This window comes from Rhagoletis zephyria, unplaced genomic scaffold (assembly GCF_001687245.7).
Source record: "Rhagoletis zephyria isolate East Lansing unplaced genomic scaffold, Rhagoletis_zephyria_1.1 Rzeph_scaffold_00014, whole genome shotgun sequence".
NCBI classification, from domain to species: Eukaryota; Metazoa; Arthropoda; class Insecta; order Diptera; family Tephritidae; genus Rhagoletis; species Rhagoletis zephyria.
Genome location: NW_016157098.1, coordinates 260949 through 277672, shown reverse-complemented (window position 1 = coordinate 277672; position 16724 = coordinate 260949). Strand labels below are relative to the sequence as shown.

Sequence of the window (16724 nt, the reverse complement as noted above, 5' to 3'; positions counted from 1 at the left end):
GAGGCTTCAAGTATACGTCAATGAATTACATCCAAAAGCAACCAGCTTGATTTAGTTTACAACAGTGAAAATAAAGCTAAATAACAAAAAGGTACCTGTTTTTTAGATTTGCCCATATGCGTTATGCCTTTCGGCAGCGGGCGGATTTAAAAGTGAATAAATATCGAACAACTGATTGCAGTTTACCAACTAAAATCATCAAGCATCCATCACGATAATTCGGTAACCGGTACACCCATAATAAAATAATTTTACACAAACAAAATACATTGGGAAAGTTTACCGAACACCAAGTACCAAGTAGATAGATAGAAGTAGATACACTGAGGGAAATAACGCATAGTAAAAATGCTCTTATTTAAAAATAATATTTTCATATTAAAATTAAGTGTGCATGTATATGTAAGTGTACATACATAGCCTGACGGAAGCAAGTATTTTTACAACGCTTTTATCAACTTGCAATGTTGTGTGTCTAGACACTTGCAATGTTGTGTGTCCAGTCACTTTCAATGTTGTGTGCCCAGACAGCTATAAAACCATTGCTTTGCAAAGTTCCTATAAAGTCTAGACATCAACCTCGTTGGTTCGAGAGGAAGATGTCGCCCTATGCACTGCGTACACTACAGCGGAAATGGACGACACGCCATTTCTTTAAATGAAATTAATTGGTGCTCGTATGTATGCATATGCATGTGTGTGTACCAATCTATTAATATCGTTGAATTATTTTAATATCCATTGCAAAATTTTATACAGACAAGACTAAAAAGTAGAAAATAAATAATATAAAAAATCGAATTAATATACATCGCTTTTATAAATGGACTAAAAAGGAGAAAATAATATTTCTCATTCCCCTAGAGACTTTTTTGATAACTGTTGATTTTGAAATTTTAGCAAATGTCATTATAAACAAGTAAGAAAGTTTAAGTTCGGGCGGAGCCGAACATTAAATACCCGGCGCAAATATTAAATATACGTTTTCCACCTTTCCGAAAGCTACCGCTACATCGTAATCCGGGGTTTATCAATTTTGAGTAAACTAGCGTCCTTAAATTTCGAAATATTGAAGTTTCAAGCATTTCTAAAATTTACCGTTATATGAAAAGCGGTAATTTTAGTCCGATTTCAATAATTTTGAACGTTTTGCTTTTATGTGGCAAGCACAATAACCATACCGAGTTTGGTATAAATTGGTAGAACGGTTACCGAGATACATATATGTGATAATAAGTGGGCGGTGCCACGCCCGTTTTCCAAAATTTTATCATAAACGTATTTCTTGGTAAAGAATTGCTGCAAGCATCAATTTAGAATAAATTAGCTTTAATATTTACTGCTTTATCGAAGATTTCGTATTTCTCTAAATTACCGTTACATGGGATGTGGGCGTGGTCATTTTCCGATTTTAAAAATTTTCGGCCATTTGGTGTGATGTACCAAAGCCAACAACTGTGCCAAGTTTGGAAGAAATCGGTGCAGCGGTTGCCAAAATTTAAAAAATTCTTATTTTTCGTCTAAAAATTATTGTAATTATCAATTTTGAGTGAATTATCTTCAGTATTTACTAAAATATCGCAGTTTTCGTATTTCTGAAAATTACCGTTATATGGGATGTGGGCGTGGTCATTTTCCGATTTTAAAAATTTTCGGCCATTTGGTGTGATGTACCAAAGCCAACAACTGTGCCAAGTTTGGAAGAAATCGGTGCAGCGGTTGCCAAAATTTAAAAAATTCTTATTTTTCGTCTAAAAATTATTGTAATTATCAATTTTGAGTGAATTATCTTCAGTATTTACTAAAATATCGCAGTTTTCGTATTTCTGAAAATTACCGTTATATGGGAGGTAGGCGTGGTTATTGTCCGATTTTGCCCATTTTCAATACCATCCGTCCTACGCCCGAAAGAAGTACACGTACCAAGTTTCGTTACGATATCTTAATTTTTACTCGAGTTATCGTGTGCACAGACGGACGGACAGACGGATGGACGGATGGACGGACGGACGGACAGACAGTCACCGCTTAATCGATTTCTCTTTTTATCCTGATCATTTGTGTATACATTTGTCTATATCTATCTCGATTCGTTTTGCCTGTTACAAACAACCGTTATGTGAAAAAAGTTATAATAAATACCCTTGTGCACAAGTGCGCTCGGGTATAAAAATTTATGAGATTGAAAATGAAAGCGTGGGGCGCATGCATATATGTAATACTCCTATATTGGCAGTATTAAGAGCCAGTACCGTCCGAGAACATTACAGTACAGATATATCAATAAAACCGTACAAAAGAAAAGGCATACATACGTTTATAAATAAACATCCCTGTAGAAATTTAATGCATACGACATCGCTGTTGGTGGCATGAGCTTGCTGCTGTGTATACATGCCAGTATAAATGAACCTTCATTCCCATTTAACACGCGTGGTTTCTCTGAGTGTTTGCGTACTCTAACCATACACTTTTACTACTGCTGTATGCATATGGCTGTATTAATTTTTCAAACATGCAAAAACGCATTAATGGAACAGTATTAAAGCATTCTTACAAGATATGTATCCCCATATGTAAATGCTACTTTTCCGATACATTTTAACATACGGGGACATACAAAAAAGTAGCATTTACATATGCAAATGCTTATCTTGTAAAAGCCCGTTAGTGCTGAAAATAGTATCGCACAACACGTCCGTTCACTAAAATTTTTGTACAATACTGAAAATATTACAAAAATTCCACTTTAAATTTATCAAGAAATGTAATGAAAACAACAACAACGTACGTACGAAGAGCAAAACTGGAACAATAGAACTGAAAGTTAAGTTTGTGGTAATGTACTTCTTCAGTTTATTTACTTTATGGTAATTCAAACTTGCATTTCGCCATATCGATGTTTAACTAAACGTTTGACCATAAAAATTTTAAAATTCGCATAATATGGAAACTCAGAAAAAAATGACCAAACAAAAATGAACTGGATTGTTCCAGTTTTGCACCCTCTTAGTATTTGCTGAATTTTATAATTCAAAGAGGAATTCTGGCCCATTTCCTGAAATTTTGTAATCAATGCGCGTGGGATTTTCGCTGTGAGTGCTGTAAGTCACAACCCAAGCAAAAACAATTTAAAGTTTTTGCAAAACAGTCAGAAAGGCTACGCTATAAAGAAAGAAATCATATAGGCCAAATGTCCGTTTTATGGTTATCTAAACAAACGATAAAAGGGCGGACCTCAGTCTGCAAGATCAAGAGACCACAAAAAATTGCAATTTGCTAGGCTAGGCATATTGGAGGGTCTCTGAATACCAAGAAACTTTGATTCAAAATCAAATATTACTGCTTTTTCAGCACAAAGCTAGTGACTGGACATTATGTAAGACATGGGAACAAGTTATTGCAGCACAAAGATAAAGAGGAGAAAGCCTGCTTTGACATCCAGAAAAATTTTTTGTCAGAAACGCATTTTTACTAAGCAAAAACATGGGATTGGTATTATTTTGGAGCGGGAATTTACAAGTTCTTCATAAACGACCACATTATTCCACCAAAATTTACTATTAATTAGGGCACGGCCCTAAATTTTTTAACTCTGAGGATAAAATCAAAAATTTGAAGTCCGAATATTGGTTCAAGTGCTGTGCACCTGCATCAGGGATACGCCTAACGTCCCAAAATATTTAAACTATTAGGCTGGTATGTGTACATTTAATGATGTAGGGCCGTGTTACGCCTTAGGGAGTAAGAACTGTGGTAAAATGGACGGTAAAAAGAAAAGAGACAACAAATGAGCATTTTCAAAGAATTTGGAAATTTCTGAGGATATTTTTCGCAGGCTTTTATCAATTTTAACAGGACAATGATCAGAAATATCCTCCGAAACTGGGGCCAAATAGGTACAAATCCCAAGTTTTTATAATCATGGAGTGGCCTGCGGAAACCCCAGAATTGATTCAACAGAAAACTTAAGGAATTGTTTGAAAATGCCACTGTTCAATTGCGAAAATTCGCCCAATCGCATGCAAGACCTTGGGCATGGCGTTGAGGAAAACCCGTGCGCGTTCTCAACAGATTTCGTCTAAAACCTGTGCGAAAGTACCCCAAGATGACCATAAAAGCTAAAATATTCAAATTGGTTATGGCCAATTTATTAAAAGTCAAGCAAATGGTAAAATTTTCGGCCGGGTACAAAACTGGAACAATCTAGTTGTTACGTTTTTTTGCAATTTTCTTCTTTATCTGCTTGTATTAATTATTGTTTTTAAGGCCTTCTGATGAAATAAACATTGGAAATGTGAATTCCGAAACTAGATTACAAAAAAGTCTTCATATATTGCGAGTATAATGCAAGAAAATGCACATTATGTATTACTGTTCCGGTTTTGCTCCTCAGTGTATATTATAAATATTCATATTATTAATATATTACATATATTACCCTTCATATCAATTCAGGTCTATTACATGCGCCCCACGCTTTTCATTTTCAATCTCATAAATCTATGTATATAAAAATGGTGTAAAAATGTATAGTAATTCATCAATTGAGAACGGTTGGACCGATTTGGCTTAAATTTTTTTTAGTTGTTCGTAATTGCCAGGAGAAGGTTTTTACGAAAGAAAATTGTGGGAAACCCCTCCGGGAAAGTCGGAAAATTGGAAAAATCGAAAATTGATTTTTTTGTATGGAATGTTGTGTGCAATTCCTTCGGAATGGCATTCGAATGGAAAAATATAAAATTCTAAGTAAAAACTGGGAAAAATCCGGAAGAACGCAAACAATTTGAATTTTTTTCGACGAAAGCTTGGAAAATTTCGGATATTTCCTATGTTTCATAACTGATTCTAATGGGTGCTGCTTTTTTGGAAACGTGTTTAGAAGAAGGAGTGCACAAAGTTTTAATTTTTCCGATAGTTGGCGCAGGGGTCGAGCTATGCTTAAAAAATGCAATTGGTTCCTTGGTAGCCTTTTGCATTTTGCAATTGCAATTTTGCAATTTAGCACGTAGGTAGCTTATTGGCTGGGTTAACATATATGACATTTTTTCTGATAGGTGGACCAGAACCGATCAATTCCAAAAAATCTTCAATCGAATCGAGTCATTGTTTTACAGTTCGAAAGGTGTTTGAAGGCGCCGAAAACATGCGGGTATTGGCTATTTAAAAATACGTATTACACAGGCCAACAAAAATGGAAAAAAATTTGATGCAGCAAATGTTAACGATATTTTTGACAGTTTTTTTTTGTGCTGATTACGAATCCGTACGCAAAAAGTTACCATCAGCTCCATATTTTAAAAAAAAACGAGGTCAAATTGTCAAAAAATCGAGTTTTTGCAATATTTGAGAAGCTATAGCAAAGAAACAAAGGGTGGTAGAACCTTCCACTTAGGCTTTGATTAAAGCAATTTCCTGCACCTTTGCTTGATGGTCACTTAGGGCTGGTTTCTCCAACTAACTTAACTTAGTTTAGCCACTTTTGGACTTAAGTCAAAAGTTAGCCTACGTTTTACACAGCTTATTCTTGACTGAGTCGATAAAATTGGCTTAACTAATACTACGTTTATACGCACAGAATAATCGACTTAATTGAAAGCGCATTGACACCGTACACATTTCGCTCTAGTGTTTATACTTACGGCTTTATATCGGCATCAAAGTAACAAAATTAGGTGTTTTCATTTGACATTTTAAAAGTTAACATAGTGGAAAGTGATAAAAATCTAGTTTTATTCGGCATTAATCAGCTTTTAAATACTGATGCGATTATTTGGAATTTGAGCGGAACAGCTGATCTCCAATTCGCTTTGAGTGAGAGCGGTGTTTATACACTCTTTCTAACTGTCTGGAGAAATAAACTACCGATTTGAAATGGAGTGTGAGCCAAAACACTTCGCTCTTTCAAAGCGAATTGAAATTCAGTTTATACATATGTTTTGAATCGCGGCGAAATGAATTAAATCGACTTATGCATGCGTATAAACGTAGTATAAGTGGAGTTGGAGTAACCAGCCCTTCTAGTCATTTGTTGAACAGGAATAACTGATTTCGGGAAGTTTGAGTTCCTACCGCAATTAAGCAAAAGGTGATAGAACCTTCCACCTTGCCTTAAAATAAAGCTAGAGCTACAGACTACCATCCCTGAAAGTACTATTCCTGCACCTTGCCCTAATGGTCACCTATACTCATTTACTTTTTATCTATAGGTAACCTTAGGGTCAAGGTGCAGGAATGGTATTTTCAGGTATTGAAGTCAGAAGTCCAAGCCTTAATTTAAGCCTAAGTGGAAGGTTCTATGGCCTTTTGTTTCATTGCTAGAGCTTCACAAATATTGCAAAAAACGCGATTTTTTACACTTTCACCACATTTATCTCAAAATCTGGAGCTGATAGAAACATTATACTTACGTATTCTTAATCAGCAAAAAAAAAGCCTATTAAAACCAGCTTCAACATTTGCCGCATCCAAATCGGTGTTGCCCTGTGTTACCTACACTAATTATATAAAGAGAAGCTCCTTATTTTTATAAGAGGTGATCTCGCGAACGGCTGTACCTATTTTTTGAAATTTTGGACACCTACTGCAGACTTTGGATATATTAAGGGAGCGTGGCATCACCCATGCATATCGAATTTTTCATACCGTATATCTCTGAAAGTATTTGTGGTAATGTCCTGGAAATTTGTATAGAGATTTTGGGGCTACTGGAAAAGGGAAGTGATGCTTTCCAAACATATTGAAACTTTTAACTATCTGTAAATATATACACCCAGAATACAGTGTTTTTTTTCTTTTTCGTAATAAATTTTTTTGTACCAAATTTTGAGTATGCAGTTTTGTAGTTCCCTCAATTTCAGTATCATAAAGTGCAAGTTTTTAATGGCTATAAGATACCGTTGATTTTTGAGAATTTTTTCGCTGATGATGTTGCGCATTTTCTCCGTATAACGAATGCGTGAGAGTTTTTTTGTATGGGAAAAAATGCCGAAGAGTGTCAGTATGTAAAAGACTTATTCTGGTGGCTTAACTCCTCCTAAATGACCTAAACGATTTTAATGATAATTTTTAGTGGCGCTGGAACCGAGTTATTGCTAAAAATCGTCGATTCGGAAGAACCAGGGATCAAAGTTTAATTACTCCCGTTAAATCAACCATCAGAACCACTGCGGTCCTTGCTTTACGGTGACTAAACAGAATGTGGATCAATGATACTCACCAGTTTGTAAATTGCCACCAACTATACTATACAGATTCAAGGACGATTCACTATCGAGCCGCAAGGACTTCTTCCCGGTATAACGCTTTCGTCAGGTTATTTAGGACGGCAATGGGGATATGCCTTCTATCGACCACAAAACCAAACATGAACTTGAGTTACTGGCGAAAAAGTTGGACCAAATATTTCAATAAAAAAATTAATTTTGGGCGGGACGAAGTTCGCCGGGTCTACTAGTTGTTTATAATGACTTTTGCTAAAATTTCAAAATCAGAAGTTATCATAACAAATTCTATGGCACTGAGAATTATTATTTTCTACTTTTTAGTCCATTTATAAAAGCGTTGTATATTTAAAAAAAAGTTATATTATTTATTTTTTTTTAATCTAATAATTGAAAGACTACTTTGAAACAAATGCAGTGAGCACGGTTGTCACACGACAAAAAATTTTCTGACCAGAATTTACAAAAAAAATTACCTAAAAGTTACCAAGTCAAAAACAACGTTTTATACAGTAAACTGTAAAAACAAACCTTGTTTATTTGCCATAAATAAGACATGGGTACAATAAATAGTTTTATTAAAAGAAAACTACAGAAATTCATTTTACGAAAAATCTTTAGTAATATGAAAAAGAAGGATCTATAAAAAATAAATGCGGTCTTTTACTAAAAAATTCATTGCACCTACGTGATGCTACATGTTATAGTAAAAGAAAACTAAAAGGGCGTGCCTCGGGCTATTACCGTTTCGATTCTGGTAAAGCATTTTAAGGTGCACCTCAACTTTTTTTGAAATGTCAGTTAAGCTACTCTAGCGCTCAAGGCCTCATATAATAACTAGATACATTCACATACGTATATAAATACATTTTTATTCAATCTCCGTATACGTACATGTATAAAGAAGAAAAAATTTGTGAAACAAAAAACAACACATACATATTTTTGCAACGCACGCGTTTAAAAATATACTTTTCATAAAAACGCGCTTTAAGGTATTGTGTTTTGAACGGGATCTTAGCCGCAGAACAAAAAAATTATTTAAAAATTCGACTTAGGTGCATATACCGAAGCTCTAAAGCGCCCAAATACACCGCACAAACTGCTGTTCAAACCTCCATTTTTCATATCCTCTATATATGTATCAAAGATCTATCAATAAGTATTGAGGTATGGCATCTTTCGTGATATCACTTGCATGCATTTCGAACAAATTAGATGTTGAATCACCATACATATAATAAAAATTCNTTGGGCGGGACGAAGTTCGCCGGGTCTACTAGTTGTTTATAATGACTTTTGCTAAAATTTCAAAATCAGAAGTTATCATAACAAATTCTATGGCACTGAGAATTATTATTTTCTACTTTTTAGTCCATTTATAAAAGCGTTGTATATTTAAAAAAAAGTTATATTATTTATTTTTTTTTAATCTAATAATTGAAAGACTACTTTGAAACAAATGCAGTGAGCACGGTTGTCACACGACAAAAAATTTTCTGACCAGAATTTACAAAAAAAATTACCTAAAAGTTACCAAGTCAAAAACAACGTTTTATACAGTAAACTGTAAAAACAAACCTTGTTTATTTGCCATAAATAAGACATGGGTACAATAAATAGTTTTATTAAAAGAAAACTACAGAAATTCATTTTACGAAAAATCTTTAGTAATATGAAAAAGAAGGATCTATAAAAAATAAATGCGGTCTTTTACTAAAAAATTCATTGCACCTACGTGATGCTACATGTTATAGTAAAAGAAAACTAAAAGGGCGTGCCTCGGGCTATTACCGTTTCGATTCTGGTAAAGCATTTTAAGGTGCACCTCAACTTTTTTTGAAATGTCAGTTAAGCTACTCTAGCGCTCAAGGCCTCATATAATAACTAGATACATTCACATACGTATATAAATACATTTTTATTCAATCTCCGTATACGTACATGTATAAAGAAGAAAAAATTTGTGAAACAAAAAACAACACATACATATTTTTGCAACGCACGCGTTTAAAAATATACTTTTCATAAAAACGCGCTTTAAGGTATTGTGTTTTGAACGGGATCTTAGCCGCAGAACAAAAAAATTATTTAAAAATTCGACTTAGGTGCATATACCGAAGCTCTAAAGCGCCCAAATACACCGCACAAACTGCTGTTCAAACCTCCATTTTTCATATCCTCTATATATGTATCAAAGATCTATCAATAAGTATTGAGGTATGGCATCTTTCGTGATATCACTTGCATGCATTTCGAACAAATTAGATGTTGAATCACCATACATATAATAAAAATTCTAGATGATTTTCAATGAAATAACATTAAGATAAGATTTCCAAGCTTCATCAACTAGACTTTAAACTTCTCGACACAAAAACATGTAAGTAGTGACGCGATAAATATTGAACCCGCGCGATCCATCACTATTTTGAAAACAATCAATATGAATCACGATCCAAATATCACAATAAATATTGAACGTGTGACAGGCGCCCCACACTGATAAATTAACGAGTAGACTGCCCATCGATAATTTTCTTCGATATGTGGTTAGTTATTTTTGCTAAGCGCTGTGTTGCCTGATCAACGCAATTGTTTCTAGTAGTGTTGTCACCGCTACACACAACCACAGTTCAATTTATCAAATTAATCCAACTGTTTTAGTCTGACGTTATACACGGCAAACTTGCCAAAAGTTACCAAAATAAAAAATAAAAGTTGCCAAGTTACCAAGGACTCAAAAAGTTACCTATTTTGGTTAGAAGTGACCAAATGTGGCAGCCGTGGCAGTGAGTAAATCTTTCGAATTTTTATACTCTTTTTACCCAAATTACAATTTTTTCTTTGGAAGTATGAAAAGGCATCTGCGAAGTGCATAACTAAAGCGGATTCAAAAGAAACATACTGATTTTGAAGTGCTTTAATTCAAATGCATTTTAAAGTAGTTGAAATCAAAGGTATATTCGGACAATCGAGTTACTATAACTAATTCTCTAAATTTTCATCTTTACACATTCATGTTTCTGGCATGCGGGGGACGACATGTACTTGCCGATTCGTTTTACAAAAATTATTTAAAAAGCAAACGTCTCGGTTGCTCAGCAAACCGGTTAATCGTTTTTGCAAAAAAAAAAGCTGAAACGACTAAGAGCATAATCCTCCTCATACATAGGCCAAGAATAGTAACGCTGAGATTTCATATGGAATACTAATCGCTTTTGATGTCATGAGCCTTATGGTCTAATTATGCATACTTCGCACAACTTCGCATAAACTTCAAACTGTAATTTCGTTTGTACTTTGTATATATTTTGTATCTATTCCATTACCCATAAATTACCAGAACTTTTAAAAACTTAGCGATCTTTTGAGTTAAGATTTTGCTTCACATTTTCTTAAGTTACATTTCTATTGTACTGGTATAAATAGTTGTGCGAAGTTATGCGAAGTATGCATAATCAGACCTTTACCGATGCTCTTATTTCCAGCGGTGAAACCTCTGCCAAGCGTGCATAATTTTCTATGCTCTTTCAATTACAACATTGGTCCGATGCGTAAGCCAATAAAAGTTCTTATAAGGAAACTCAAAAGCACAGATTACGTTTTCTGTTAAGGTAGGGCCAAGAATCCTCCCTGTCCAACAGGATGAAAAGTTTTCCGTACATTGGCTAAATGAGTCGTGTTATCTCTTGAATATCGTTAAAATGAACGCATTGATTTACCTACCGTGTTCGTTCTTGGACGGATGTGGTCGAATCTTTCCTTGCCGATTCGCCAATTTTAAAATTCGTTTTAATATTTATGAACTGGTTGCAAGATCGCATTAAGGGTGTATGAGGGCGTCCGAAAAAAGGCGCGCTTACACAATTTCATTTAGCCATCTAAAAATTAAATTTATATAAAATAAAATAGGGCCAAAGGAGCCCAAACTCATGGGGTATCTATGTACTTCGGCTGCAGCGCCATTTTGGGTAAATTTTCTGCAAAATAAGCGATATGAGAAATTCAGTTTGTATGGGAAGTGCTACGCCCTCTTTTCCAATACCTGCCTCTTTTCGTCGTAAATACGGTATCGATAACATATATAGCTGCGGTAAATTTCAGGACGTCAGCATAAGTGGTCCCAGACATGAATAAAAATTTATTCATCATTCCAAAGTGCTTGAATGAAGAATAAAAATTTATTCGTTATTTGAGATTACTTGAATGATGAATGCTAATTTGTTCATCATTCGAAAGTGCTTGAATGAAGAATAAAAAGTTATTCGTCATTCAAAATTAGAAATATTATGAATAAAAGTTTATTTTTTATTGGAATAATAATTCATTCAAAAACGCCCATCCCTGGGATGTGCCATCTCTTACTATAAGCACCTACCATAGATACGTCTGCATACTAAATTCAAATTTCATGTGAGATATGGTTAGAAGTTATAGCTGATAAAAATTCCACGCCTATGAGATGTGTCACGCCACCTTTTACAAACTGATTTGTATATACCCTACTATAAGCACCTACCTTAGTTATGTCTGCTTACCAAATTTCAAGTTCATGTGACTTATGGTTCCGAAGTTATGCCTGATTAAAAATTCCACGCCTATGGGAGGTGCCACGCCCCCTTGTCGAATCCCAATTTTTTTTCCTTATTTTAGGCCCAGATGTCATGGCAACACTCTGTCAAAATTTCATTCGATTCTTTCCGTCTGTTTAGGCTGCAACCCGGCACATGCATACATACATCCTTCCAGAAATATATAGTAGATATCTATCCTTCTCCCAGCGTAAAATAATTTTAGGAATATTTCGGCCACAGGAGCACCTATCGTGTAAGTTTTTAGTCCAAATATCTTTTTTCAATTGGCTACATTGTGTTCTAAATATCCCACCCTGGTGCGAAATAAAGTCAATTGACATTATTACCTTTTTAAAAACGAAATAAAATCCATTGACATTTTTCTTTCAAGCATTAAATTTGCTTAGCTTCGCGGCGCCCCGCGTACCGCGCGAGACCGGCGCGCACACCACGTCACGCTACGCCGCGGCCCCCCGGCCGCCCTTCCGCGTCTCCCACCGTGCTGTAACGCAGGTAGATTTATTTTTTGTATACGTTGAAATAAAATGTTTATATATTTTAAACATCGAGGGCTTATATTCAATAAAATACCCTCTGTCTGCACACTTTTCACAAAGATGAGATTCTGATATAAAAATCCACCTAAGCTTTAACTGTCATCGGTGATATTAATGCTACCTTATATAACGACAGATAATAAGTCCCAGATGGTTTCTAAAATCACAAATTAGTTTTTGTGCAAATTACAGATAGAGGGTATTAATGAATTCAAGCCCTCGATATTTCACATTTTTATATTTGTAAGTTATTGGAAGCAGGGATGCCAACTTGCCTCAAACCGTGCCATTTGTCACTGTTTTACTTCAAGTAGCACTTAATTTTTCAATTTGACACAAAGTGCCAAATCACTTTTGTAAAAAAAAACATAACATTTCAATTCATTTTTGTGAAATCCTTTGCGTGCACTTCTTTTTCTCAACTAAAATTTTCAAATTTATAAAGGCTATTCAACTGGTTTATCTTATTTTATCATTGCACCCATGTTGGGCAAATGTAGCTTTATTTTATTGCTAAATGTGAATAATTAAAAGGAATAACACCTTTTTTGGCACTTTTATTTTTCTATTTGGCACATTTTGGCAATTTTTTGTCCTCAATATGGCAGCTCATAACTAAGGATAGTTGCCAGCCCTGATTGGAAGATTTCTGCTGTGTTTTGCGGCAACAACTTGTCTGCAGGAAAAAGGCATATAATTTGTGTTTCAAAAGTGTGTGAAAACCAATCAATTCACTTATATGATCTCGGTTCCGGTATTAAATAATCAATAATTGTTTATACCCGCATTTTGGCACATTGGCTCGTTGAATGTGCCATCTAATAAATAGTGTCGTCATTCTCCTTAGCTGCTTTTAAATGATGTCGTCACAAATTGCTGGCGGATACATGAATACAGTGTAAGAAAATTATTTTTCTATAATTGTTTCCTTATAGAAAAGTTGGTTTCTTTTCCACCTTAGGCATTCCGAATTCGTTCAAAATATGCTAATTTAAAACACAGAATTCTTTTAGTGTTCCTCCGGGGTTTTTGGACATGGACTGTTTCTTCAATTTATTTTTGTGGAAACGTAACATGTTTTGCAAGTTATGGATCATTTCTACACTCTTTCTTCAAATATTTCTCGTATTCCAGCTGTGCGCAGGCGTTTACTTTTTCGCATCGTCTTTTTACATATTCGTAATTTAAATTTTTTTTAATAAAATCAAATGGTGGTAGTTCATGATTGTGTGTGGATTAATATCACAACACTGAGGATTTACAATAACCTTTTTCATCTATTAAAAAACAACACTTACGGGGCAATGTTTATTGTAAGAACAACATTTTTTTCTATGAATCCACATACTTTAAGCATTGTTGACGCTATTTCCATTTGAATGAGGAAATAGCGTCAATGACTTTATTTCCAAATTTTTGTTGACTTTATTTCGCTTTTGAAAAGGTAATAATGTCAATTGACTTTATTTCGCACCAGGATGGGAAATACAGTCAATTGACCTTATTTCCATTGACCTTATTACCTGTCACCGTTTCAATTAGATGTTATTGAAAGTAAGGTAGTTTATAAATTACTTTCAAATTTGTTTAATTTCCTGCAGGGTATGTATACCAAGCATGCAGAGCGGCGACAACACACACATGCATATAAAGGACATGTTATTTATATGTCTGGCTGTAGCTGAGTGCGCAAAGATGCATGCTACGATTTGATGATTTCCAGGGGGTTAGGCTTCGAATTCCATTGCAGGCAGTTTTTATCTTGATTATTCACGCTTACAGGTCTATTCTGCACGTTATCGAAGATTTTGTGTCCGGAAAATTTTATTACCAAAAAATTTTACCACTTCTTGTCACCGCGATACTAGGTACGTTAGTAATGCAGTGAAAATATTCAGCAATTCAGCTAGGAAGATTTTTGGAAATTCTTCTATTGCATATTTCCCGGGGCAATATTTTGTTACCAGCTTATGAGATGGTAACCAAATTTACCGGTTACAAGAGAGCACAGAATGCGAAAGAGGTTTAAAAATTGACAGACACTTTAATTACCGATTATAAAATTTATGTTACCAGCGCAGAATGCGCGTCGTTGAATTGAATATTTACCACTATACAGTACTTTCGTTGACGTTTATAGTAATGTCAACTACGTTTCTGATTGATTTTACTATTTTTCCCCTCAGTGCAGATAGATAGATAGATAGAAGAGAAGATAGATACAAATATCTCGTAAACAATATTGTACTGCTGGCGAAAGATCTACTTTCTTGTTAACGATTATCAGCACTTCTTTAAAAATAATATTTTGCCGCTTACACTCTGTCTGGCCGAGCTTCTCCTTCAATTTGTGCTGTGCGTCTTGTTGTTACCCAAATGGAAGGACCTACAGTTGTATTCCAACTCCGAACGGCAAATGGGTTTTATGAGAAGCTTTTTCATGGAAGAAGTAAAGCCGACCGCTGTTAGAAAAAAACTATTTTTAATTGAAACGTCTCCCGGACCAGGGATCAAACCCAGGTCTTACAGAGTGGTAGTACGCAAATTCTTTAAAATTTTCGTAATTGTTGACAGCAAAAAAACTACATATGTGTTCTTTTTATTTTAAAATCACGTTCGCCTCTATTTAAACTTAGAATGCCGTTTTAAATATAAAACGTACTCTAAGTTGACTTTTACAGAAATAAAATAGTATTTGTCTTAAAATACAGTTTCAATTGTTAAAACCTGCCTCTAACTTCTCTGTGACTACGGCCCCATAATTTTTAACTGTTAAAAATATGAGCAGAATTGGTATCGGTATAACTTTGAAAGTACTTAATTCAAATTTGGAAAAATGGTTAATGTTTTATTTTATATTTATCGTAGTGAACCATAATTCTACATAAAAGCTTGACGTGGAAAATATGTTGGTATAATTCGGAGGTATATACATAGTCGGTCTCAGAATCACCCCAAGTCATACTAAAGGTTCAGTGTTCGAGTTATCTTCAGCTCGAAGTGAATTTCCTGCGTTAGCTTTCTATCTGCAGTTACCCTCATCTATTTCACTTCCGCGGAAAGATTTAGGATTACTCTTCTAAACAGCGGACGGTTAATTTGAATTTAACTGAAAACTTAAAATTTACTTTCCAAAGTTAACACACCTAATATTGATGGGGTTGATAGCAAGACTCTGAAAAGTGTCTCATTCGTTAGTCTTTTTAGGATTCTCTGTGCCTTTACACCGACCTGCCAAAGGGATTTTCCTGCATTTCCAACTCTTTTAGCGAAATGTTCTCGGCATAGTATTGATAGCTTAGGAAATGGCATGAAAGGTTTATGCAAAAAATCTTTGTTTGTATTTATGTAAATGTAAACTATTTCGTTGTATCTTTTTCTGTAATTTTTGTTTTCTAGTACAAATTCCATGCGAAAATAGATGATCAAATCGATAAAGCGAATGTAGCCATGACACAAGGCCTAATTGGTAAACTTATGTCTGTGCTAGAGTCGACTTTGTCGAAGTTGGCGCGTTATGATGAAGGCAGCCTAATTGGTTCAATACTCAGCTTTACGAATGTATCCAGTTCAGGGAAGGACCTTGGCCAGGGCTATGTAAATTTCTTTCGCAACAATATGGATCAAATACGTGGTAAAATCGGTGACGACTTGTGGACGCTGAATTTTTTCGAACAGTGGTACACGCAGCAGATTAATATGCTTTGTAATTGGCTCTCGGAGCGTTTAGATCATGCACTCCACTATGCCCAAGTCACATCGATATCGCATATAACAAAGGTACGTACAAAATTTATACTACAACTTCACACTAAATAAGTATACTTTTACACAATGTCCTGCCAAAAAGTACTCTTAGTTTTGCGTAACGTGCCTATATATTCTATGTATTTGATTCTGCAATTCTATATTGACACGTCGCACAGCGCGGCCAAAAACCAAAAGTGCGGTCAAAATATTTTTCTTCATCATTAAGTTGGCTTAAGGGATCCTCCGAGAAGCGAAACCGTTCACAGTAACGGCCTGTACCCCAAGTTCCCTTTTTATTTTCAGTCGGAATGTGGCCTTCGCCCACAAGCACAACATTGTGGTAGATTCATAGGGAAAAGTTATAAACGTGTAAAAGTACTTTGGGTAAAGGAAATCTAACAAAACCAAATGGAATCTACGTCAGAAGGCCAGTAAACTACGTAAACAATTTTGGAAATAACAACACTGCAACATAACTTTTTTTGGAAGTAGAAATGTAATGATATTTTTCTTGTATTTTTTTAACAAAATTTTAGTTGTTAAATGAAACAGTAATAACACACTGTTCAGCTGCCCAAATCTGCCTCTGTGATTTTAATGCACTTTTTTTAACACGC

General features: G+C 34.9%; 1 protein-coding gene across 14 annotated transcripts in view; it reads left to right on the top strand.

The window, feature by feature from the left end:
• Cadps (calcium-dependent secretion activator 1) overlaps nt 1-16724 on the top strand; it is a 390371-nt gene that overhangs the window by 332394 nt on the left and 41253 nt on the right. For all 14 annotated transcript variants that reach the window (XM_017612228.1, XM_017612170.1, XM_017612176.1 and 11 more), the window contains one exon: nt 15757-16137. In XM_017612228.1, coding sequence (XP_017467717.1) covers nt 15757-16137 — 381 coding nt within the window. The remainder of the gene's footprint in view (nt 1-15756; nt 16138-16724) is intronic.